Raw genomic sequence first — 26,128 nt, 5'->3', positions numbered from 1 at the left:
CAGAAAATCGATCATCGATTTTCTGTGGATCAAAAATTCCTGGGTTCAAATCGATTTGCAGTGGGGCTGACTCCTGCGAAGTACTATATTTTGTAACTGATTAAGATACAATTATAAAATTGTCATTTTTAGGTACTTAAAACTCAACCTGTTTTCTAACTACTTAAATTTAATGCAGGTGCCCAATAGTATTTTTTTTCTTAACTCACCCTTTACGCTTTGAACACCGCTTCAAAATCAAGCATCTTATTCCGATACATCTTGTTCTTAGTGGGAGGTCTTTTCGGAAGTTTTTTTCCGCTGCGGACGAAAGTTAATTTAATTTTCTAAAAGTCTTAATTAGCCCAAACTATCGAACCGCGGAGAAAACAATGGTGGAACGAAAATTTTCGTTTGTCATTGAATTTTCATTAAGTTTTTTGGTTTCCCGTCAGAAACATTGAATATTCTTAAAATTTAACAATTCATTCCCAAGCAACCAAAAATCACATATTTAATTGAATGAAGGCTATGAAAATTACATATTGGCTGATAAAGAGAATCATCTGCCCAATTCTCTTAAGTGAACCTTATGTACTCATTAATGAACTTGAATATGCCAAAGTGATTAATATGTACGTTGTATATGACTGATTTTGCCCAATTCCCATGAGTGAACTTTATGTACTCATTAATGAACTTGAAAGCTGCAAAAGTGATTTATATGTACGTTGCATAGGACTTAAGTCACATAAAGGGCACCAAAGTGCTCAAAACGGGATTTACTAAGTCATATAAAGGGCACAAAAGTGCTCAAAATATGATTTACTAAATCACAAAGAGTGCATTGAGATGCTTCCAAAATCAAATCACCACATCGAGTTTTAGTTTCAGTTTGAACTACATTTAGGCGTGGTCGGGGTTCGATTTCCAAGCCGGGCATTTTTTTTCATTAAATAATTTGTAATTGAGTGACCATTCTGATGCGATATATGTAGGAAATGTAGAAAAGAAGCAAATGAGCAATTTGTCAAGTTTGGAATCCGGTGCGTGGCATCATGGCGGCACCGTAAACAGAATATAGTAAATAATCAAGAGACGGTGATATGAACCGATGCCAAGTATGCAGTTGAGACAGAGAGAGATTTTTTGCTCATTTAACGATTTTTTGTAAGCTGAATAAAAAGGCCGCTGGAAGCTGAATAGAAGATCATTAAGACTTGTTTTGAAACTTGAAAGTCTCCATAAGAACTTAAATTTTGCATAGAACGGAGTTCATACCAATGATGGGGCTGAGTAAGCGTTTTTGTACCTGTTTTATGGGACTTTTGGTTACTTGGGTTGGGGTTAAAAAAATAAATTTCGACGTTTGAAAAGAAAAACAAAAACACGGATCAATAAAAATCGAAAATGGTTCAAAATAACCGAGCGTGTAAAACTGACTGAGCTAGATTTTTAAATACTAATGTAAAATCATCTTCAGCCTTGCCTTACAATAAAAAAACGCTAGTAAAATTTATGTTTTATTTTAAATTTACCATTTCATTTTGGGTTTTTTTTTCGCAAAAAGAAAAATTCATTCAATTATTCAATTGTCGAAACTGAAAACTTGAGCGAATGCAAAATATGGTGAACTACTTACCTTCTAAAAATCAGTAAACAATCTTTTTTTTTTAGATTTCATTTACAAATTTCAATATTGCAGGCTGAACTTAATTCTTATTAAATTTACTAATGAACAACGCTCTCGTGGCTAAAAACTTCATTTTGCGGATTGTTATCATTTGAGTAAAATTTCGTTCGGCCAGACCGAACTTAGCCTTTTGAATCTTATTTTTCATTTTACCTGTTGGAATGGTAAGATTTTGAACTTTGAATGATAAAAGAAGATTTCTTTTCTTACTTACTATCGTTTAGAACACAACTGGTAAGTTGAAATCTGGAATATTTCTCACTTAGAATGTTAGAAATTCACATTTGGCTGAAAAAATGTCACGTTAAAGTTACTCAGGAACTTCCATCGCATTTTGAAAGGTTAAAATATCAATTACGGAACTTCTAAGCGCTTGTAATGCAACTTCTTTCAAGTTGGTCGATAAAGTTCGCTTAACACTTTCTACACACCGTTCAAGATACTTCTAAATAGGTGTTTTAAGAAACTTTTTTGGAAATTCTGAGCGACATGTCAAAAATATCTGTCAATTATTAGTCATGGTATTTGTTTTGTTTATATCAGTAGTGATATTTATTTATATCAGTACTGATATTAGTGATCAGCAGTCATATTTACAATGGAATTCGACGCATAAAGAAAAAAATCGTCGAAGGTTGAAATAACAGGTATAGTAAGAATTATTCGGATTTTTACGATCGTTGAAATTTTATTTTCGTACATTTTCCATCATTCACCGCTGTTATTGAGGAGTAGACTGAGTCGAATCGGGGTCATTTTTGAATTTCTCAAACCCTGGGGTCTTAAAAGCTTCCTTTTGGTTCAAAACTGATCCATGAATTTTTGCAGAATTTTTAAACATCGTTTACATGAGTAAATGTGGACTTTTAGGTTTGTATGGGAAAATAGAATATTTTGTACTGAAAAATCATCATCATTTTTGTTTCTTCTGTATAACTGAGCCTGCTCATGGTTTTTGTGCCAATTTATAAATTCTTCAAAGTAAATTTTACACTGAACAACTTTGTCGAAGACCGTAAACTCGTATCTTATTAGACAAAAAAGTTATTAGCTGTTCAACAGGGGTATGTCTTTTGGCATTGATAAGCAATAAATTCAATAGACACCACTGCTGGGTGCCTTGCGAGGTATTGCATGACTACTTTTCATGCCATACTTCGCGGGGCACAAGCAGTGGTGTCAATTAAATTAAATGTTTATCAATGCCAAAAGATATACCTCTGTTGAATAGCTAATAACTTTTTTGGCTAATAAGATACGAATTTACGGTCTTCGACAAAGTTGTTCAGCGGAAAATTTCCTTCCAAGAATTTGTAAATTGGCACAAAAATCATGAGCAGTTATACAGTTATACAGAAGAAACAAAAATGATGATGATTCTACAGTACAAAATATTCAATTTTCCCATACAAACCTAAAAGTCCAAATTTACTCATGTAAACGATACTTAAAAATTCTGCAAAAATTCATGGATGAGTTTTGGACCAAAACGAAGCTTTTGAGACCCCAGGGTTTAAGAAATTCAAAAATTACCTCTAATCGACTCAGTCTATTGAGGAGGGTATCTGCTTTCTGCTGGCTATTTGGAATTCAATCTGCATTCTGGCGCAGTGTTTTGTGTGATTTTTCAAGATTCAAATAATTTTTTGATGATGAACATTTTTATTGTTATCTATTAAGTGTACTGAAAGTGACATTAATTTAAATAAATTACTTTTAAATACTGATAATAACAGTGGCAATGAACATGAACTATAGCTGGATTGGTCGAGAGGCTATTGAGTTTCATTGCAACCTAGAAAGCAGCGGTTCAATTCTTTAAGCTTTTGAAATCAAAACTATTGGCGTTTTTTTTTTGATTCCGGATTTGGCTCTGGAACCGTCAGAATAAAAAAACGACTTTCGGATTTCGAGTTATTCCATACGCAGGTGTGCGTGAGAACGAGCGCAATGTTTACATGCAGCTGTCATTTTGTTCTCCCTTCTGGATTTCTTCATTCGGTTCTTCACATCCGGATTGCCTTTTTTCGTGTCCGGATTGCACTGGGCAGCAGATAGTACGATTTTGCTTGGCTGAGAGGTTCAAAATCGTAGCAATAATCATTTTCCCGATCATTATTTCAACTGTTTTGCTTTCAGCCAAAAACGGCTGTTTAATGTTTTGACAACAACGTTGAGAATATTGGTGAACTTCTCGCAAAACTGACTTTCTTCTCAGGGCGACTCCGTCCGTTTTTCGAGTGAACCTAGGTTGCCTCTCGAGCAATAAATGAGCACGATGACAGCAGTTGGAGCGAACCTAGGTTGCCACTAGTTTGCCTCCAGGTGAAAAAGAATACGGTTTATAAAATTAAAATCAAAATCAATATGATAGACCGGCAATCTTGGAATCTGTCATCTGGTTGTCAGAGTAATCTGTCAACAGGATTTTTCTCGGCGCGTAGAAGTTTTTTGACCTTCTCCTCGAGGCTGAATAGAATTCTCTTCAGTTACTTAAATGAACTTCAAAATGGCTTTAAGAACTTAAATTTGTGGCTGAATAGCATACTCTTCAGACAGAAACGAGAGCTGATTACGCTTCTCTGAACGCTGTTTAAGGGAATTCTGATTGCTTGGCAATAATAAAATACAATTTTCAATAGATCAACAAATATCATAACATAATCAACTAGAGGCCTCAAAATACAATCAAAATTAAATTGTAAATCATTTCGTTCTAGAACGTGTTTGCCTTTGGAATTTCTGCCATTCTCTTATAAATTTTCGATACAATCATTTTTGAGATGTCACAAAAAAAACAATATTGCTCTTAGCACCAGGTTATTTAAATATTCGTTGATTACATGGCAGTTTTCTCAACACTTTGGATCGACCAGAGTGAACTGATATCATCACAATCATATCGTTATTAAAATTTATTTTCTCCTAAACGTAGAGCCATGAATCAACCAGAAACTCCTCAATGTCTTGATAGGAGTCTAAATTTGTTGGTAAAATGACTAAATATGATATCTTATGAAATGATGCCAATTGGTAGGGCAGTGAAGTTTGAACTCAATTACCAATCTCGAAATAAAGTTCATGGTGTTCAGTACGGTCTGGTCAAACCCCGACCAAGTATCCTAAAGCTGGCCTGCTTAAGCATGCTTGGGCGTCAAATACCATATTATCACCTTTTTCGTAGTTTAAACATTCGCTCCATAGCGTCGGAAAGAGATCCGAATTCTCGTTAATTCTGATAATCTGAGGAGGCGCATCGTTAAGGGGGGGGTAGGGTCTAACACTTTCAAAAAATCGATTTTTTTATTTTTTTATTTTCTTATTGTAAAACATTTCAAGAATGTTGTGTCAAATTTTCAAGTCAATTGAATCAAAACGGTAGAAGTTATAGGCCTTTATCTCCTAATATCTAATACTGCAAGAAAGCAAGAGCAGAAACTTCAAACGCGTTTTTCTCGAAAGCACATTTGTAAAGTCCGTGGACATCGTCATTTGAAAACTACTTATCCGATTCTTTTCAAATTTGGAACATAGTTTCTACATATAAAATACCAGACCCCAACGTTTTTCTTTTTTGATTTTTTTACTTTGGGGAGATTTTACAGGTGAAAAATGGCGGATTTTTAAGTGAAAAATCGTAGTTTTTACTTCAAACAGCCACAAAAATTTCTTAAAAATATTTTTAAGTTAAATAAAAACGTTGGGGTCCAGAAAAACATCTATTAAAAATATTTTGCTCTGATTTTTTGAATTCAGATGATTCTGTGCTGAGATACAGTGTCCACCGCAAATCCTGTTTTCTAAAAGGCATCCTCGAAAATGCTACGTCACCGGCTCATTTTTCAATATTTTTCTACGAAAAAATTACTAAATGTTCTTTTAACAATGCTTCGTATAATGCAAAAAATTTGAATACATTTGTTTGAACGATAGCTCTAGAAAAAAAATTCGTGAAAATGGTGTTTTTTTATACCCGTTAGACCCTACCCCCCCCCTTGAGGGAACAACTTGAACGCACTCTGTCCTGAACGAGGGTTTATATTTGCAGCATTGCAGGCGCTTTTGAAAGCATGTCAGGAGTCAGGAATGTGCTGCAAATGCGCGATGAACCGCAATTGATGAAATTGTCAATTTGTTCAAGCTCGCATTGGCCATCGGCATTGGCATCGCTCATCGAGCAGTTTAGATTCAATAGAAAAAGTTTAAAAAAAGGTAAAAAATGAGTTTAGCACCATGTAGTTATAGATTGAGATATCAAAACTGATTATTATAGCTCTTACATCCTTGTGATCCAGAGAACCTTTAATAATATCTGGTATGAGAATTCATCCATTATGTGCATCTAGTTTTATGTTACAGTTATTTTAAGATATACGCATCAGTTCTGATGTGAATCGGTAAAATTTAATTGAAAAGCGTTAAAGCACATGAAACTATTCGCAAAAATTTATTTTGATTGAAACTTTCTATTTTTATTTTTTTTTTTCGTTTCGACTAGCCGTTTTATCATCTTTATGACATTCCAACCTTTTATCCACGTTGCAGTTGGCGCCTTGGGGTACAGCCATTGAAAACCCGTGAGGGATTAACTTCAAAATTAATTTAGAACCCATCTCATCTGATTTACGTCACTTTTAACAGTTATCAGTAGTAGTTAGATTTTTTTTTTCAAGTAGAATAGTTATATGAATTTTGATTACTTTTGTCTGGAAATGCAGTTCATCGATTGACAAAATTCTAGAAACCAACATAAAAAATTTAAAAAAAAAAATACCAACATGTGTCGCTATCCAGCTAAAAACATGACATCCACCAAGCTCACTCAATAGCAACTAAGACAATTTCCAATTTCGCCCACCCAGTCGATGCAGCGACTGCCCCTGGACCAGAATGGGTCCGCGTTGGAACCTTCCCTGGACCAGGCCCCGAACATTGTACCTGACCACCGCGGCAACCTGCACATCACGGTGAAGAAATCGAAACCGATCCTGGGCATTGCGATCGAGGGCGGCGCCAACACCAAACATCCGCTGCCCCGGATCATCAACATCCACGTAAGAGGAGTTTTTTTTTTGAAAATATCTGTTTTCGATTATTAATTTTTTTTTTAAATTTAAATTTGAATTAGGAACACGGGGCAGCATACGATGCCGGTGGACTGGAGGTGGGTCAGCTGATACTGGAGGTCGACGGAAACAAGGTCGATGGGATGCATCATCAGGTGAGATCCTTCTTAGAATATTCAGAAGAGTTTTCTAAAATTGACTGTTTTTTTTTTCTTTTAGGACGTCGCACGACTGATAGCGGAATGCTTCGCCGCACGCGACAAAAATGACATCACGTTTCTAGTAGTCGAAGCAAAGAAATCAAACCTAGAACCGAAACCAACAGCATTAATATTTTTAGAAGCATAGCATTTGCTATCCCTGCCGGCTAGCGATCCGGATAATCCTGAAGTGCCAGAAAAAGGGATCGACCTTACCGCTGATAGAATGATGAAGTGAACATTTTTTTTGTTACACGAACGAAAAAAAAAACGATTTCCGTTTCCGTTCGCTTTCCGTTTCCGTTCGCTTTCCGTTCCATTTGCTTCTGTTGGGTTTTCTTTGGCTTCAGCTTAAGTTCTTGTGTTTTCGATGCATTGGATACCGAATTTTCCAAAAGGAAATGTTTTCAAAGCTTTGTTTACTTATTTTTAAAAGTTTATGAAGATTTGAAAGAAGTCTTGAAAACAATTCCTTGACCCTAGAGCTTTCATGTTAGTATTGTTTAGTTTTACCTTAACTCTTTAACAAAATAGCACTAATTACACGTACTACACTTATAAGCTAGAATGAAACTTTAAGATTAAGAGCTGGATCTACTCGGGCAAAGGGTGATGTGTAGAGTTTGGTGAGCTAACTTCACTCACAAAAACAATGTTATAGTTAAGGAAGCAAAAGAAACGCAAAATCACTGCCGTTATTATATAGATGTTGTGACTGTTAGACAGAACGAATGATAAGAAATTTTCAATTCTTTCTATGCTCAGTTAAACTGGAAATCGGAACATTTCTGCAAGCAACTTTTGATTTGCGCAAGCTTGCGGACACAATCATTCTAGGCTTCCTTTTAGTAACTTTGCACACGAACGACACAACCCCAAGTATTAGCGCTCTTTATCGTTTTCTGTACTTCCGTTTTAAGTTAGTTTGTTTGATTTACTCGTTATGGTATCAAAAGAAAACAATCAGCAGAAGAGAGATGAGAGAAAGAATTCTTTATTCGCGGTAATTCAGAGATATTCTAGCCGTCAGGGATGTTACACTGGAGAATAGAAGTGTAAATAACCATCCATTAAACAGCAAAACAAACGTAAGATCAAGAGAAAACAAGAAAAAAAAAACAATATGACCCAATCACGTTTGAAAACACAACTTTAACAAAACTGAAAACCAAACGTTTTTCAGTTAAGTCAAACACATGACACACTGCGCATTTCTTACAGAAAGCTTTCAAAACTGCTCGAGTAACGCTTAACGTGGCCCAGCTGAAAAGCGCCTTTGGGTAGGCAACGTTTTTGCGATACCGAAGCAGCCCGGGGAAAACTTCCTACATAGGGATGCTCGCAAAACATTCACACAAACAAACCAAAACAGTACAGTGTTGATTCGATAACCGTCACGCAGCCAAAAGACGACTTCGGGTGTAACCAAAGAGTAATAAAACTTGCAATAAATCGAACGAATCGTCCGTTTCCCGGATGCCGAGCGACGATTCCGAGACAGCATCTGAACAAGTAAACAACAATTAAAAATTAAAGAGAGAAAAAAAAACAAACAACCGGGCAAGCAAAGGCACGATTAATCAAAGTACATAAATAAATAAATTCGTTATTTGTTGACTCGTGGGTAAGTGCGCTTTTTGTTTTCGAACTTTTTCGTTTTTCGGTTCCAAGTAAGCGATTTTAAATAGTACGCGCGTAAATTTAAACAGCAAATTTAACCAGTTAGCTAACTATGTAGTTATAAACAAAACAAAACAAAAATACGACACGATGCGTGTGTATTTTGGCGGAGTATACTCCACCAAAGTGTGTGCTTTTATAATCGGCTAGTGCTCAAACGTGACCGTTAGTTGGGATTCTAGCTTGGAATGAAATGACAGCTGACAACCGCCAACTGTCACGTTTGGGCAATCTTTGTTGACAAATGCTTGCGTGAATTAAATTTAACAAAAAAAATAGATACGGTTAAATCTTTACTGCTCGTGTGATAACGAATTTATCGGATAAGTGACACAACAATCATTGACAGACTGACAGACAGACAGGCATACAAATATTGGCAGACAAACAACACAAAATCACCATAAATGTCATCACCATCACGGACAGACTTAGCAAAAATTCGAAACAACAATCACAAAAATGGTATGAGTCTAAACACATTAATGCTGCGTTCCTTGTTTTCATTGATGTAAACAAAAAAAGAAAAAAAAGACAAAACCCAGGAACAACCATGAAAGTGAAACGATGCCGCGCAAGCGATCGTTGAGCGTGTTCTAGGGAATGATTGTGTTTTTGCTGATTTGCTAGTAGCTTTGTAAATTGTCCTGAACTTGTATCCTTCCAACGACGACGTCGACAACCGCAACATCAACAACAACCGCAAAACAACAACCGCAAATCAAACAACTGGCAGCCTGTGCAACTGTGTGTGTGCGTGTGCGCGTCTGTATTTGTCTGTAAAATATAACAACAATGCTTCAGAACATTAGCGCCGCAGCGAGCTTTTATCGAATTTGACCGCGGTCGGAGGTGCTTGGCAAAATGCGTAGCGTGGTGTGCTGTTATGCCGTGTAATAGGGAGGCTTCAAATTTCCTTTCCAAATAAACAAAAAAAAAAGATGTTGCCTGGCAACCGACATCCCACTCCAACGAATACGCCGCGAAACGAAACGAAGCAGTCAGTGTTGCCAGACAACAAATGCCAAACCAAACCAAAGTAAACGAGTTGCCCGACTATAGAGTTTGAAGCTTTCCGCTTGTTTTGTGCTTAATTAAATGTAAGGAACCTCAAACAAAAATTGATCTTCCGAATGGCTAAACAAACAAACAACAACCAGAAAAAAAACCAAGAACGAAACGAAAATTTGATACTCTAAAGCGAAACTCAATCTACCTTCTAAATACAGAAACATTTGAAGTAATTTAAAATAAAAAAAAACCTAACAAAAACAGAAACACATGAGAAAATCAGTAACCACGTGCTTATCGGCACCCACAGTGATCACAAAAAAACCCACCTGAAGGTAAAATGTTCTTTCAAAAGTTAAGAAACAAAAAAACAAAACAAAACCCGCGCAAACCGGTAACAAGGGCAAAAACGTAAGGAAAACAAATCAGTGAAACCAGAGCGCTTCACAAACAAGGAAACAATCATAACCGAACGAAAAAATGAGAAAAAAACGTACAGCTTAACGATGTGCTTGTGAAGATTTAAAAGTTGATTTAAAACAAATTTAAAAAAAAAACTACGATATAGAAAAACATGTTACGAAACGAATGTGATGAGGCAACCAATTGAAGTAGTTTTTGCGATTCAAAAGCTTCACCACGACGGAACAATTGTAAGTTTCAGTGAGAACTTGATCTATTATTTCGATGGAAGCTTGCTGTGATAAATGGTCGAAAAAATACAGAACGCAAACGTGGAAATTAGTGAAAATCAAGCTCAATTCTGACTGGAGTTCATATTTTCTGATGAAACTTTTGTTTGATCTGGAAAATTCGTCGATTTCTCATCTTACTTAATACACATTTTGAACTCGATTTCCAAATTCGAATGGTGAATACGAATTCCAAATTCGAATTGTAAATCTGATTTCTGAAGCCGAATTCTAAATGCTAATTCTGAATCAGAATTCTGAACTCGAATTCTGAATCCAAATTTTAAATCTAAGTTTTGAATCTCAATTTAAAATTCGAAATCTGGATCCGAATTCTGAATCCGACTTCTGAATCAGCATTCTATTTTCGAATTCCGAAACCACATACTGAATCCAAATTCTGAATCAGAACTCTGAATCCGACTACTTAATGCTAATTCAAAATCCGAATTCTGAAACAGAATTCTAAATCCGAATTTTGACCCGAAACTCTGAATCCGAAATCAGAATCATACTTCTGAATCCGAATTCTGAATCCGACGTTTGAATGCTAATTCTGAATCCGAATTCTGAGTCCGAATTCTGATTCTGAATTCTGAATCCCAATTCTGAATCCAAAATCTGAATCTGAGAACTTCATCAATACTTAAAACGAATACTTAATCAAAAGTCTGAATCCGAGTTCTAAATTCGAATTCGGAATTCAAATTCTGAATTTTAATTTTGAATTCGACTTCTGAATCCGACTTCTGAGTCCGACTTCTGAGTCTGACTTCTGAGTCCGACTTCTGAGTCCGACTTCTGAGTCCGACTTCTGAGTCCGACTTCTGAGTCCGACTTCTAAGTCCGACTTCTGAGTCCGACTTCTGAGTCCGATTTCTAAATCCGACTTCTGAGTTCGACTTCTAAGTACGACTTCTGAGTCCGACTTCTAAATCCAACTTCTGAATCCAAATCTGAATCCGAATTCTGAATCCGACTTCTGAATCTGCATTCTGAATCTGATTTCTGAATCAGAATTCTTAATCCGAATTCTGAAACCGACTTCTGAATTCGACTTCTGAATCCGACTTCTGAATCCGACTTCTGAATCCGACTTCTGAATCCGACTTCTGAATCCGAATTCGGAATCTGACTCTGAAATCCGAATTCTAAATTCTAATTCTGATTTAAAATCTGATCGAAAATTGGAATCCGCATTCCGAAACCGAAATCTGATTCCGACTTCTGAATCCGAATTATGAATCAGAATTCTGAATTCGACTTCTGCATCTGAGTTCTGATCCGAATCCTTAATCCGACTTCTGAATGCTAATTCTGAATCCAAATTCTGAATCCGAATTCTGAATGCAAATACTGTATCAGTATTTTAAATCCGAATTCTGAATCCAACTTCTGAAGCTGACTTCTGAATTCAACTTCTTAATCCGACTTCTGAATCCGATTTCTTAATCCGAATTTTTGGTGCGAATTCTGAATTCGGATTCGTAATCCGAATTTTGTTTCCGAATTCTGAATCCGAACTCTGAATCTGATCTGAATTCTGAGTTCGACTTCTGAATCCGGCTTCTGAATCCGAATTCTGAATCAGAATTCTGAACTTGAATCCAAAATCCAAATTCTGAGTCCGAATTTTGAATCCGAATTTTGAATCCGACTTCTGAATCCGACTTCTGAATCCAAATTCTGAATCCGACTTCTGAATCCGACTTCTGAATCCGAATTTGGAATCCAAATTCTTAACCTGAATTTTAAATCTGAATTCTTGATCCGAATTCTGAATCCAAATTTTGAATTCGACTTCTGAATCCGAATTCGGTATTCGACTTCGAAATCCGAATTCTTAATTGAAATTCTGAATAAGAATTCTGAATCCGAATTCTGAATCCGAATTCGGTATTCGACTTCGAAATCCGAATTCTTAATTTAAATTCTGAATAAGAATTCTGAATCCGAATTCTGAATCCGAATTCGGTATTCGAATTCGAAATCCGAATTCTTAATTTAAATTCTGAATAAGAATTCTGAATCCGAATTCTGAATCCAAATTCTGAATCCGAATTTTGAATCCGACTTCTGAATCCGATATCTGAATCCAAATTTGGAATCCGCATTCTGAAACCGAATTCCGAATCCGACTTCTGAATGCTAATTCTGAACCAGTATTTTAAATCCGTATTCTGAATCCGGATTTTGAATCCAACTCTTGAATCGGACTTCTGCAACCTATTTCTTAATGCGAATTCTGAATCCGAATTTTGTATGCGAATTCGGAATCCGAATTCTGAATCTGATCTGAATTCTGAGTTCGACTTCTGAATCCGGCTTCTGAATCTGAATTCGAAATAAGAATCCTTAAACCAAATTCAGAATTCGACTTTTGAATCGGACTTCTGAATCAGAATTCTGAATCCGAATTTTGAATCCTAATACTAAATTCGAAGTTTGGATTCGAATTCTGAATCCAAATTCTTAATCCAAATTCTGAATTCCTTTTTTTTTCTTTTTTCTCAGGGATTTTAAACCAAGTAAATTCTGAATTCGAATTCTGAACTAAAGTCCAAAATCCAAATTCTTAGTCCGCATTGTGAACCTGAATCTAAATCCGATTTCTGAATCCAAATTCAAAAACCAAATTCTGAATTTCGAACTTCAATTCAAAATCCGAATTCTGAGTCCGAATTCTGTACCTGAATTTTGAATTCGAATTCCGAAGCCGACTTCTGAATCCGAAGGTTGGATCCGAATTTTGAATCCGACTTCTGAATCCGAATTTTGAATCCTAATACTAAATTCTAAGTTTGGATCCGAATTTTGAATCCAAATTCTGAACCTGAATTTTAAATCTGAATTTTTGATCCGAATTCTAAATCCAAATTCTGAATCCAAATTCTGAATCGAAATTCATTATTCGAATCCTAAATCCGGATCCGACATCTGAATAAAAATTCTGAATCCGAATTCCAGAGCCGAATTCTGAATGCGAATTCTGATCCGAATTCTGAATCCAACTTCTGAATGCAAATTCTGAATCAGAATTCTTAATCCAAATTTTGAATCTGAATCCTGAATTCGAATTTGAAATCCGAGGTTTGGATCCGAATTCCGAATCCGACTTCTAAATCCGAATTCTGAATTCGACTTCTGAATCCGAAGTCGAGTAATGAATTCGATTTCTGAATTCGAACTCTTAATCCAAATTCAGGATCTAACATCTGAATCAAAATTCTGAATCCAAATTTCGATACCTAATCCAAATTATGAATCCAACTTCTGAATGTGAATTCAGAATCAGAATTTTGAATCCGAATTCTGTATCCGAATTCTGTATCCGAATTCTGTATCCGAATTCTGAATCTGAATTCTGAATCCGAATTCTGAATGCGAATTCAGAATCCGAATTCTGAATCTGAATCCTGAATCCGACTTCTGAATCTGAGTTCTGAATCCTTATTCTGAATGCGAATTCTGGACCCAAATTTTGTATTCGAGTTCGGAATCCCTATTCTAATCTGAATTCGGAATCCGGCTTCGGAATCAGAATTCTGAATAAGAATTCTTATTCCGAATCTGATTTCTGAATTAAAATTTCGAATTCGAATTCTGAATCCGAATTCTGAATCCGAAGTCTGTATCCGAGCGAATCCAAATTCTAAATCTCTATCTGAATTTTTAGCATCAGATTTCCGTTTCAAAATTTATCATCGGGATTTTGAAGCCGATTAGCGAAAACTGAGTTCCAAATCCTTTTCCGAATTCGCATTATGAATCTGGAATCCAAGCTCCAATTCACTCAAAAATCACTTTATTGAATTCATCATCAGAATTGAAATATTTTCCAAACGCGAAAAACTTATGCCGAAGTTTTCGTCTTGAGTTGATGATTTTTATTGCCATTAACAAGCAGTGATGCCAGTTTTTTTTTAAATTTTTTTAATCTTTACAGAATAACTTTTTCTTAAAAAAAACTAGACACCCAGTCAGATTTTCAAAACAAATTGAATCATTCGTATTCGATTCCAAATAGATCATTGCGACACTCAATGGAATCTTATGACCTAAACAAAAGAAAGGGAAAGTAAACAACTGCATGAAGCTTCATATATAGCATCTTTGTGCGCATAGAATCCATATACCATAGAACTCAAAACAGTCTGATCGATGTGTAAGCAAAAAAGGCAAAGGGTTTATTGAAATTCTAACAAACAACTCCAAGTCAACGAGCTCTGGAGTGAGTGTATGTGTGCAGAAAAGACATAAAAAAAACTGACGAAAACGATGAATTATAAAACGTACGAGTGATGTAAATAGACGGTGCATTTATACAAAACTAGCAGATCAGTTAGATAAGGGCAAGGTAACAAATCAATGCTACATTATCGCAATAGCAAACTCAACGCTGAATATCTCATTGTTTAAAATAAACAAACCCATTTAATAAAACAAGATAAAGAGAAGTAAAAAAAAACAAAAACGCATATACTCAATCCAAAAACAAAGCAAACAAACACAAACAAAACAAAATACTAACTTATATGAATGTAGCAGTGAAAGGTGAAAAAGGTAGCGTATCTGTCACCGTTTTCTCTTTTCGCAAAAAAAAAAAAACAACTAAAAGAGATAGCTAGCAGAATGGCGACCGCGCATTGTTTACGTGTAGGCTAAGGCAAGCTGTTAAACGAATACTAGGGTAAGCGAGAGAGAGAGAGAGAGAGAGAGAGAGAGAGAGCGAATGCGAACGAGAGAGAAAATTCGAGGAGTTAAATTGAAGCGAGAGAAAGCAGAATCACTCGTACTTACCGATATTAATCTATATATACAAACAAACAAAAAAAAACTCAACTGCAGAAAACAACAGCTAAAGTCGACTAAAGGAATAGATTTTTTTAAAACTCGAGCTGATCTCCAGATCAACCAAACTCACTGTGAATAGTTCATTATCGGAGGCTTAAACTTACATACAACAAACAAACAAAAATATTCACCAGTAAACAGAAAAAAAAATCTTAACAAACAGAAACGAATTGATGTTTTCCACATGGAACAAAACCAGTATAAACAGATAAGTTCCAAATCAAAGACAGAACCAGAAAACACAACCTCAATGTTTCGATTACACCCTCAAGCGAATATAACCGAATGAAAACAAACAAAAACAAAAGATATTTAAAGTAGATCAATCCACAATCGGGACAAAAAAAATCCTTGAGGAACGATATTGTTGTTGACAAATTATATTTTTAACAATCGAATGAGGAATTTAAAGTTCGTTTTTGTTAAATCGCTTCCGGAGCTTCGGTCACAAAATTCCAATCAAAACTCACGCAAAAACTGTACAACTATTGTTTTCTGTTAGACAATTCGGACACCCTAAACATTTTCGGTACCAAAAACACTGGACACTAGCCCAATTGCTTCATCTTATCTGCAAATTAAAAACAAATGTATGAAAAAAAAACGGGAGCTAAAATCTGCAACCATCAGTAGCTGTGTCAAGAAACCTTTGTAATATACAAACAAAAACATCAACAAAAAACATGTAAACAAACCAGAAACATCTACAACACGCTAAACTGCGGCTAATCGAAAGCAAGGGTAAACTATACTAAGAATAAACAAATAAAAAAAAAATAACAAAAACAAACAAAAAATAGATCATAGCAAACAGCCGCCGATTCGAACAGAAATCGTTAAGTTTTTCAATTATTAAATCATTGTAATTATATATTATATATACCTGTATAAAATAAAGAAGAGAAGAGAAGAGAGAAAAAAAAACAAAAAGACAAACAACCTAATTGCCACACTGATTATGTTTAAACCTACAACTGATCAGTCGAAAGAGAAAGAAAGCAAAACTGTTGCGAGAATGCGAGCGCGAGAAAATAACGATGATGGAAGGTGGGAAAACATTCGAACAAAAGAAAAAGAAAAACAGCAGGTGGAAAAAACAAAAACAAAAGAAAAAAAAACAATATATATATGGAAACTATTATCAGTTAACAATTTCTTCTCGGACTGCACTGGTTGGTGGTAAGAAAAAAAAAAACAGAAAAAAATTCACTAACCACTAGCCGAACTAGCAGCGCGCGCGTCAGTGGTAGGAAGAGAGGAAAACAAACAAGAAGAAAAAAAAATGTTGTGCGAGAGAGAGCGCTAGGAGGGAGTTAGCAAACCAAAGTATTACCGAAATGCGAAAATATATTAAAATGAGAAAAAATAATGGGCGGATTTTTTTTTATTGCGATGACATCTATGGGCACCGAAGTGCTTCTGACAGTTGAGCAATGAGAAAGACATTAGAAAATAACAAAACAAACGAGGTATTAGTGAAAATTAACATTCTTATAGAAAGATGTTTCTATTGTTTTCGGAGAAAAGTTTACACTTGAGTATTGAGTATACATTATTGCTCTAGTCTCTGGAGATAAAAGAAGATATAGAAGTAGCGTACACGGAAGTCAAACAACTTATTCATATCAGATTTGTCACATTTTGGCAAGAACAATGCCTGTTCGGGAAGACAAAATAGACAGAAAGTCACGGGAGACCCTTGCAGTCATTATTTTCAGTGAGAAATTTATACTTGAGTACCGAGTATTCATTACTGCCAAAAAGCGTTTATGGGATGAATCATCTTAAAGAACGAAAATCCCGGAATGAAATACTGCCAAGCGAGCAACTGACAGGTACAATACAAGAAAAGCAGAAGACATTACCAGATGAACGATGAGTCAGAGTAAATATGCATTTTTGCCGAAAAAGGTTGCCATTATACACACTACCAAAAAAATCTGTAAAATTACATCACATATGATGTAAATAAAAAGAAGCATCATATATGACGGATATAAAATTTTGCAACGTGTAAAATAAAAAATGATGTAAAATTTAGCAACGTGTAAAATAAAAATGATGTAAATTATAAAATCACTAAATGTTGGAAGAAAAACATTCCAATTGGAATTTGTTTTGTTTTATTTATTGTTAATATATAATGATTCAATACTGAAATTTTCACGTCTCTTAATAAAAATAAAACTCACCTATAATTAATATGATTCATTTTATTTAGCGGCAAAATTTTTTTAACACACATTATATTTTATTTCTTTTATTTTTTCCGCGAAGTACCGGATCCAATGTTGAACACCGTGGATCCGCTTCCAGGACCGCATCCCTGCTTTTCGGATATCTCCGGGAACCATCAACACCGATAAACTTACTCGTGCGCGGGGAAAATACTTTGGCGCACGACTTAACAGTTTTTGTCACATTTGTTTGGTCTTGTTCTTCACAGTTTATAATTTTACGTGACATTATCACGTTCAGTGTATTGTAATATTTCATGTCGTGTAATTTTGAGAAATTTCTAATTCAGTGTTATTGAGAATTTCGTGTGACCAAAAAAAAAATTGTAAAATTACATCACATATGATGTAACGAAAAAGAAGCATCACATATGATGGAATTTTCAGTGCGAGTTGAATATTACACGTCTGCAATCTTCAACAGACGTGTAAAATTTGAAAGACATGTAAAATATTAAGACGTGTAATATTTAATTCGCACTAAAAATTCCGTCGTATGTGATGCTTCTTTTCATTTACATCATATGTGATGTAAATTTACATCAAATAATCGCGTTCCGTGTCAAGTAATATTTGTGTCATTAGAATTCAGTGCTGTTAAGGATTCAACAGTTTTTATTTTGTAAATTTACATCAATAAATCGCGTTCCCCGTCATGTAATAATAAAGGTTTTCAATTTCAGTGTCGTTAAGGATTCAGATTTTTTTTCTGTGTATCCGACAAGAAGTTCACACTTGAATATCGGGTATACACACGCTAACTTTTGGCTACCCCTTAAAGGCGTAAAATTGACCCGTTATTGAGAACCTCCACTATCTGTCAAATAAAGGGTCATTTTAACGGATCAATATTACCCTTTATTTCGGAAGGCTTGATTCCCTTCAAAAAGGGTAGTTTTGAATCTTGTCATATTTCAAACGTTTCATTTGCGGTCGTGAATCGTTGTAAGTGTTTTATGATTATTTAATGTAGACAATATTCATGAACATTAAGATATTAATTTGAATAATTCCCGCTACAGATGATCTTGGAATTAGGAAATGGTGTTTCTTCACCTAATTTGCAGCACAAAGACGGCTTCGTATCGGCACTTCAACCCAGCCGATGTTGTCGGATTCTAACGTAAGCATTTTCCTTCAAATTTATCAAGCAATTTTCATATTACTGGAGACTTAATATTTAGACTACATATTGGTATTTTCAACTATTTCATTCTTTGTTGCTACTTTGGCAGCATGATTGGGAACCCTTTCTGGTTGTTTACATTTCGGTTTATATGGAGCTCTCGATTTCTCTCAGGAAACGTACTACATTTTTTAGTAGATCCACGTCTTTTTTTATCGTAAATCTGATAGATGTTACGCAAATTATCAAGTTTGTATTTTTGCCTTTTCAGAGTATACTTTACGCAGGAGAAAATTACATGTTCGGAGTTATCTGCTACATTGCATGTTTCACAAGTGCCTTCTTCAGTGATTTTCATTTTGTTTAGCCAAAAGTTGGAATAATCATGACCGGATAGTAAACGATTTAGTGTTCGGACTTCTCTATTGTCGAGTGGTAGTTTGTGGTGCCAGGGTTTTTTAGGTATTGTGTTGCTGATCTGGAAGAACTTTCGTCCTTTTCCAAGTTCATGAGTGTAGTTCAAGTACCATTGTTGCGCCGCTTCTTCACTTAGTGACCCAAAGAGATTTATCGCATCATGTAATAATATTTTGTTGTTACAGATCGTTTGGTTGTTGATTCCTGCCTTGGCAAGTTGGTCTGCCATATCGTTTCCATTTACACCAGTATGTCCGGGTATCCATTGGATTGTTGTTCCTGTTTTCGCAGTCAAGTCTAGGATCTGGTGAATTACCTCATCATGCTCACATTTGGCGATACTATTTTGTATCAGCTCACATCCTGATTTTGAGTCCGTCATGATAACAGCCCCCAATATATCGTTCGTGGAAATGTATTTTAACCCAACAAGTATGGCTTGCAGTTCCGCAGACATAATGCAGACGAATTGTCGCAGACGGAGGTTTATTTTTCTGTTTCGTGCTTCGTGATATATGCCAATACCGCACACCTCGCCATCACTAGAGGCGTCCGTATATATGATTTGTCGATTTGTGTATTTTCCATCTATGCATGATAAGGTAAGTTGTTTGAGTACTTTTGTTTCTGTATTCTTTTTAGGCCAAAATTCGTTGTTAAGAGTAGTGCATAGTCGTATCGTTGTCGACTTTTGATGAGCGAGGACATCTCGTTGAAAATGTTCTCGTTGTTTCGGTAGATCTTTTCTATTAGCGAGAGTCTGTTTTCATCAGTTCTGTTAAATTGTTGTAGTTGCTCCCAAATTGGGGTCTTCCCGTAACAATGTTTTGCCACTTGCCTTCCAATTACTTTAAGCCTTCTGAATTGTAGTGGAGGTTGTGCTGCCAACGCATGCAGAGTATTTATGGGGGTTGTTTTGGTACAGCCCGTAACTTTCCTAAGACAGGCGTTATTTATTTTATCTATTTTTGATAAGTTAGAGGCACTTGCGGATCCGTAGACACTCGCGCCGTATTCTATGAATCCTCGAAATAGAGCGTTATATGCCATTCCGAGTGTTTCCGGATGACTTCCATGTTTAACTCCGCTTATCACCTTGATCATACTGAGCCGCTCAGTTAGTTTTTGTTGAAGTTCTCTGATGTGAGGACCGAACCTTAAAGTTTTGTCTAGTAGCACACCAAGGTAAGTGTGCATTCTTACTGTTTCGATTCTATCTTGTTCGATAGAGATATTAAGACTTTTGTTACCGTTATTAAAGACCACTGCCTTGGTCTTTTGAGCATTTATAACAAAGTTTAGGGTCCTAGCCTTGTCTGCGAAAATATTAAGGAAACGTTGGCCTCGGTCATCGATTTCAACCATGTTTCTTCCTTCTATTATCACCGCAAAGTCGTCTGCATATTGGACGAGTGTTACTCCTTCTACTTTTATACTGTGAAGTGTGGCTGTGTAAATGTTAAACATGGTGGGCGATAGAACGTCCCCCTGTGGTAGTCCTTGGCTGACCTGTCGTATTATATTTTCGTTTCCGACTCTGAATTGAATGGGTCTGTTCGCTAAGAATACAACCATCCAACTTGAAAATTCCGGGGGTATGCGGGCGGATAGCATTGTTTTTTCTAAAACCTCTATTTTGACTGCATTGAATGCATTGGACAAGTCTATGAACACAACTGCAGCAGTCTGCTTGTCATGTCTCACCTGAGTTATTTTGTTCGTGACAAACTCCAGACAACTAACCGTTGATCTGCGTTTACGAAAACCGAATGAGAGTTTAGGAATTACATGCAAGTTTTCTAAATGCTGTTGAAGCTTATCTAAGACAGCTGCATTTAGTATCTTGAGTCCACAATTTACAAGCGAGATAGGTCTGGTTCCCTCAACGGTTTCTGGATTCTTTCCGGGTTTTGGGATAGCAACAATTTTTATTGTCCTCAGTTTGTGGGGTATGGAGCCACTTCTCCATATTATATTCAGGTCCCTAATTAAGCTATGTTTGACCTCATGTTTAAGCAATTTAAAAAAGCTGTATTTAATTCCATCTGGGCCTGGCGAGGAATTGCCTCTTCCCGATAGAAAGGATTCCCAGAACTCTATTGTGATGACGTCATATGATGGTTTGTAGCATGGTATCAGATCGGAGAAATTCTCTTGGGGAAAGTGTTTGTTTAAAAAATGTTGTGCCATTGTTGGGTCATCATGCACTAAAATGTTTTCAATTTTTTTCTTTTTCCCTGTCAGTTGCCTTATTTTTCCCCATATCACTTTCGACGATGTACGGGGGTCAAAACTAGCTACAAACTCTTCGAACTTTTTCTTTGATGATTCAATTTTCTTTTTAATAAATACAGCTTCGGTCCTTTTCAGTTCTATTAATTCCTTCATGCCCCCGTTTCTGTTGAAGGCTATCCTTGCATCGCGTTTTGCCTGCCAAGCATGCTCAACCTCGTCACTCCACCAGAATTTGGGAGTATAACTGATTCTTTGCCTAGCATTTTTTAGAATCCTTTTCGACGTTGTTTGTAGCTCTTGAAAAGTTGATACTGTTGTAAGATCGATTTTACTATAAGCTTCCTGTACTTTACATTCGTTAATGAAGGTTCTTGATGTCAGTGGGTTTGCTATGTCAATATTTGTTTTGATTGCTAGATGCCTACTTCCGAATCCGTAGTCTAGCACTTTCATTGATACGGTCTGGAAAATTGGCGGGGTGACTAGTACTAAATCGATCGTTGATGGCCTTTTTCCTAGCTCTGCTGGGACAAATGTCGGTTTGCTATCGTTCAATAGGATTATATTTTCCTCGTTAATCAAATCAAATAGTGCTTGCCCTTTACTATCCGAATGAATCGGATCCCAAGAATTGTGATGAGAGTTAAAATCTCCTCCCACAATTACTTTTGAATAGTTTGAAAGTTTTTGGAATAGCAATTTTAGGATTTTTTTTCAAATCTTCATGGAATATATTGGGAGCTGCATATATGGAAACTACAACAATCTCGATCTTAACTATCTTTCTAGCGATAATCTGAATTTTTGGGAAAGTAGGTGTCTCTACCTCACATGTTTTTAGCGTTTTACTGATGATTAAACCGGCTCCGCCGTACCCGTCATCTCTCGAATTCAGGTAGGTGAAAAACCCTGGCACATGATATTTTTGTTTACCTAACTCGTGTTTGGTCCAAGTTTCAGATATTAATGCAATATCATATTGATTATTAATAAGCGTTCTGGATAGCTCTTCTCGGTTCTTCTCAAGGCTTTGTATATTAAGTTGAAATAATTTGAGGTAATTGTTCATTTTTACTTACGTTTATCGTTACATACTTAGGGTTGTCCAATATCTCCTGTCTCCTTTTGGCTCCATCGTAGGTTCCCAATCTGGTTTTTCCTGTATGCGTTTACGCTTTGCTGACTAGCACTGCTGGTTGTATTTTCGATCATTGCTGATTTCTCCACGTTTTTATTAAAATTCTGCATGATTTGTTGCTCGATGTTTAGCTTTCTTGTATTCTCAAGGTCCTGCGCCCAGCGTTCAAACTCGGTGACTTTGAATTTGTTAAAAAGAGCCACTCCATTTTGCTCTTCAGGCCCTTCCTTTTTCTTCTTCTTGTCTGCGTATACCTGAACCTGGTCGGCATCCGGTCTTTTGAATTTCTGCGGTTTGTACTGCTGGGGATTTATTGGCTTATATGCACCTTTTGTCATCTTCGAATAGCTTTCCGGAAGAGATGGAAATTCTTCAGCGTTATCCAAAATGTCGTACCGGTTTTGGGTCAGTGTGGGGTTCTGCTCTTTAGCCTCAAGGTATGTTAGCGTTGTTTTAGCCATTATTTGCTTGATGTTTTTCTGACGAATCATTTCTGGAAAGTTGGGGTCAGATGTTTTATGCGCGTTGTCGTTCCGACAGTAAAGACACTTTATATTATTTTGGCAACTATCCTCATCTTCTTCATGTTGTTGTGAGCATTTGTCGCATCTCTTTTTGGAACGGCAATTTTGAGATCGATGGTTGTACCTCAGGCATTTCATACACAAAATGGGTTGGCTTACGAACGGTCTGACTGAGTTTATGCAGCAAAATAAGCGTACTACCTTTGGCAACTTATTGGCTCTGAAGACTATACTTATCCTGTGAGTCGGAATCTTATTATCTTCTCCTCCATATCGATGCAGTCGGTGGATTGCCAGGATGGGATATTCACTGCTGATGTTTTCGCTAATTTCGTTGATGTCCATTTCTACAGGGACACCCGTTACTACTCCAGATACCGACACGAAACTCCTGGGAATGTAGGCTTTGTAGTTGTTTGGCTTGAGCGTTTCGTCTGATTGCAAATTGTTTGCCGTTCGGAAGTCTTTAAGAAAAACCAAGATCCTATTTCTACCTAAAGCCCGCATATTGTCAATACTGTTTTTGTAGTCCCTTTGTTGGCTGAGCAGTCTTCCTAAGGAAAGTTAGTTTATTTGAAGAACTCCTTTCTTGTCGTCATTCAGCTGTACGATAACTCTGAAGGGTGCCATGTCGTTCTGGTTGTACTCATATTTTGTGAAAACTTTTTCAGGCTGTCCTGAATTTTTGTCAGGAGGGTCCGCCATGTTTTGGGTTATGGGTCACAGTTTTCTTTCACACGTTTCAATTTGATTTCCGATTCTAATCGTTGTTTTCTGCTGGTTTTCACTTGCACTTAAAAACGATTTATCCGGTGACTGTACGTCGGGGTCAATTAAAAACCGAAATTTTCTTAAAATGCGTTTTCCAATTTCAAAATGGCGTTCTGTATAGACACGAGTAAATAAAACCACGTCCGATTCATTCGAGATCTACCTAACCAATTACTGCCAAACTCAAACGCCTAAACAAACGAGCCTATAGTAAACAAAAAGACGAAATGTCACGATTGGAATTTTTGATTTTCTGTCAGTGTCATTCCAATCGAGCAAAACCATGCAGTCTTACAGACAGCTGGGTGGCAAGCTCATTTTTTGAAAGGGATCTGATGGCCTTTTTGTTTACTATAGTCTCTTCAGACTAAACTACACGGAAAATAATAAAAAGGTAAAATTTACCGAGATAGCAAGGTGAACGCACGTGAAAGCCAAAAAGGTAAGGTGAGGTGAAACTCACCTCACAGCGCGGTAAAATTTACCTGAATCGAGGTTGGAAAAAAGGTACAATTCACCGAGAAAAAAGGTGATTACAAAAAAGGTAAATCTTACCTTATCTTAGCTGTTTTTTCGTTCAGGAAGGAAGTTTTGCTTTGTGCTCAATATGTGAAAATCGGAACAAAATGGTAGTGTTTTCTTAGATATCATTTAGTTGTGATGGTTCTTGTTGAAAACTTTGCTTTTGTTTCAGACCGGCCCACAGAGCGAAGAAGGACATGAATGTGTTAAAGCAATCCAGAAGGATTCAGCGGCCATGGTGGCTCGGGAGAACGCGAAAGCCGAATTGTCACGAGCCTGGCAAAGGAAGGACTTGTCTCAACCGGTTTTTTAAAAACGGGGATACATTTCAAATAATAATATAAGGTGAAAGTCCCAATTTATTTAAAATAAATATCAAATTTTGAATGAATTTTGTTTTATTTTTTTTAGAGGAAACCAATCAAACGAACTGGCATTTACTTTTTAAATCAGTGAATGGGAAAACGGTATTGCTTTCTATTTTGCTAGGTGAATGCGAAAAAGGTAAAATTCACCTTTTCGCTAGGTGAATGAAAAAAGGTAAAATGTACCTGGATGGAATGGAAAAAATCACCTCGTAAAAAAACTTAAATTTTACCTTTTTTTTTATTTTCCGTGTATGAATCTGACGGATTTCGCGCCAAATCGACACAGTATTTGGGATGACCCTCTCAGAATTTAATGAAACTGTGCGTGTTAAATCCTCACGTAAATAAGGCACTTGGCATACTTGGTTTTACCAAAAAAGATCTAGACTAACATATGTAAAATACTTCAAAATCATACACTGTGAAAAATCCTTTTTCAAAACTTAAACTCAATTTCCCAAAACATGCCATCTCAGTAATTAATGATTTTTTTTCTAAGACGGGTAATAATATGTGTTATTATAATCGATGCTCTTGTTTTTACGGAATCGGTACAAACGATTTAACGAAGGAATTTTTCAATTAAAGTTTAGAAATCTACACTGAAAAAACAAATTACATGATTTTCAAAAAAAAAATCATGAAAACATTTTTTTCCTTAAATATGCACAAGTTGTAATGTATGGACGAATCGTAGGCCTTACCTTTCTTATAAAAAAAATCATCTTATTCTGAGATGGCATTTTTTGGGAAATTGAGTTTTAGTTTTTGAAATGCATTTTCTCAGTGTAGGATTTAAAAAAAAAATGTAATTTTCGAGCTAAAAATGTTCAAACAATTTTTACCTGAAAAGTTTGGTCCTTTTCAAGTGTCACACGCAGAAAAAAGATTTTTTATTTCAAAAGAAAGTGCCGCAAAAACAAAGGATTTTTTCCTTTGATTTTGGGATAAATAAAAATTCCATTGGTTCAAGGACATTTTCCTTTGTTTCAAAGAATTTTTCTTTTGAAAAATCTTTGAGTCAAAATCTTAATGCTTTGAAACAAAAAACAGTTTCATTTGATGCAAAGTTGTTTTCGTTTGCTACAATGTAATTTAGATTTAGATTTAAAAGGATTGGTTCATTGAACCATTTTCCTTTTATTCCAATTGGAAGAAATATTTTCTGTTGTTCAGAAGTTCCTATTAGGAATTTTGAATAATAAAAAGAAACAATTTACATCTTAAATTCATTTTTATTACAAACTTAACACAAACACTGGTTCACTATAATGGAATTAACCGATCCTAAATTTTGGCCTGAGGGCATTCTTCTTGGACCGCTCAATAGACTTCCGGAAGCAACTTCGGTCATCCAACTGGTGATTACCGCTGAAGATCGGGCCGAAGATAATCAGACCGCTGGATTTTGGGCGGAATCAGCCGTGGTCCTGTAACAATGCAAGAGTATATTAAAAATCTTAAATATTCACTTTTTGACTAATGGATTAACACGCACTTACCATGGTATGCATTCCTCATCCTGAATCCTCCTAAATAGCTATATCTGATTCACTAGTTTTGATTTTTAACACGACCGGCCAAACTTTATTCGAAATTCGGTACTTGCTCAATC

The 26,128-nt window shown here is 36.0% G+C and overlaps 1 protein-coding gene across 10 annotated transcripts in view; it reads left to right on the top strand.

The window, feature by feature from the left end:
• The window catches only part of LOC129747966 (whirlin), a 427,024-nt gene extending 411,052 nt beyond the window's left edge, over window positions 1–15,972 (top strand). For all 10 annotated transcript variants that reach the window (XM_055742407.1, XM_055742406.1, XM_055742405.1 and 7 more), the window contains 3 exons: window positions 6,535–6,726; window positions 6,801–6,893; window positions 6,958–15,972. In XM_055742407.1, the coding sequence (XP_055598382.1) occupies window positions 6,535–6,726; window positions 6,801–6,893; window positions 6,958–7,086 (414 nt within the window). In that variant the 3' untranslated portion in view covers window positions 7,087–15,972. The remainder of the gene's footprint in view (window positions 1–6,534; window positions 6,727–6,800; window positions 6,894–6,957) is intronic.
• Window positions 15,973–26,128: the final 10,156 nt, after the last annotated feature.

The sequence above is a fragment of the Uranotaenia lowii genome, chromosome 2, assembly GCF_029784155.1.
Source record: "Uranotaenia lowii strain MFRU-FL chromosome 2, ASM2978415v1, whole genome shotgun sequence".
Taxonomy (NCBI): domain Eukaryota; kingdom Metazoa; phylum Arthropoda; class Insecta; order Diptera; family Culicidae; genus Uranotaenia; species Uranotaenia lowii.
This window is presented reverse-complemented; position numbering and strand designations above follow the sequence as displayed.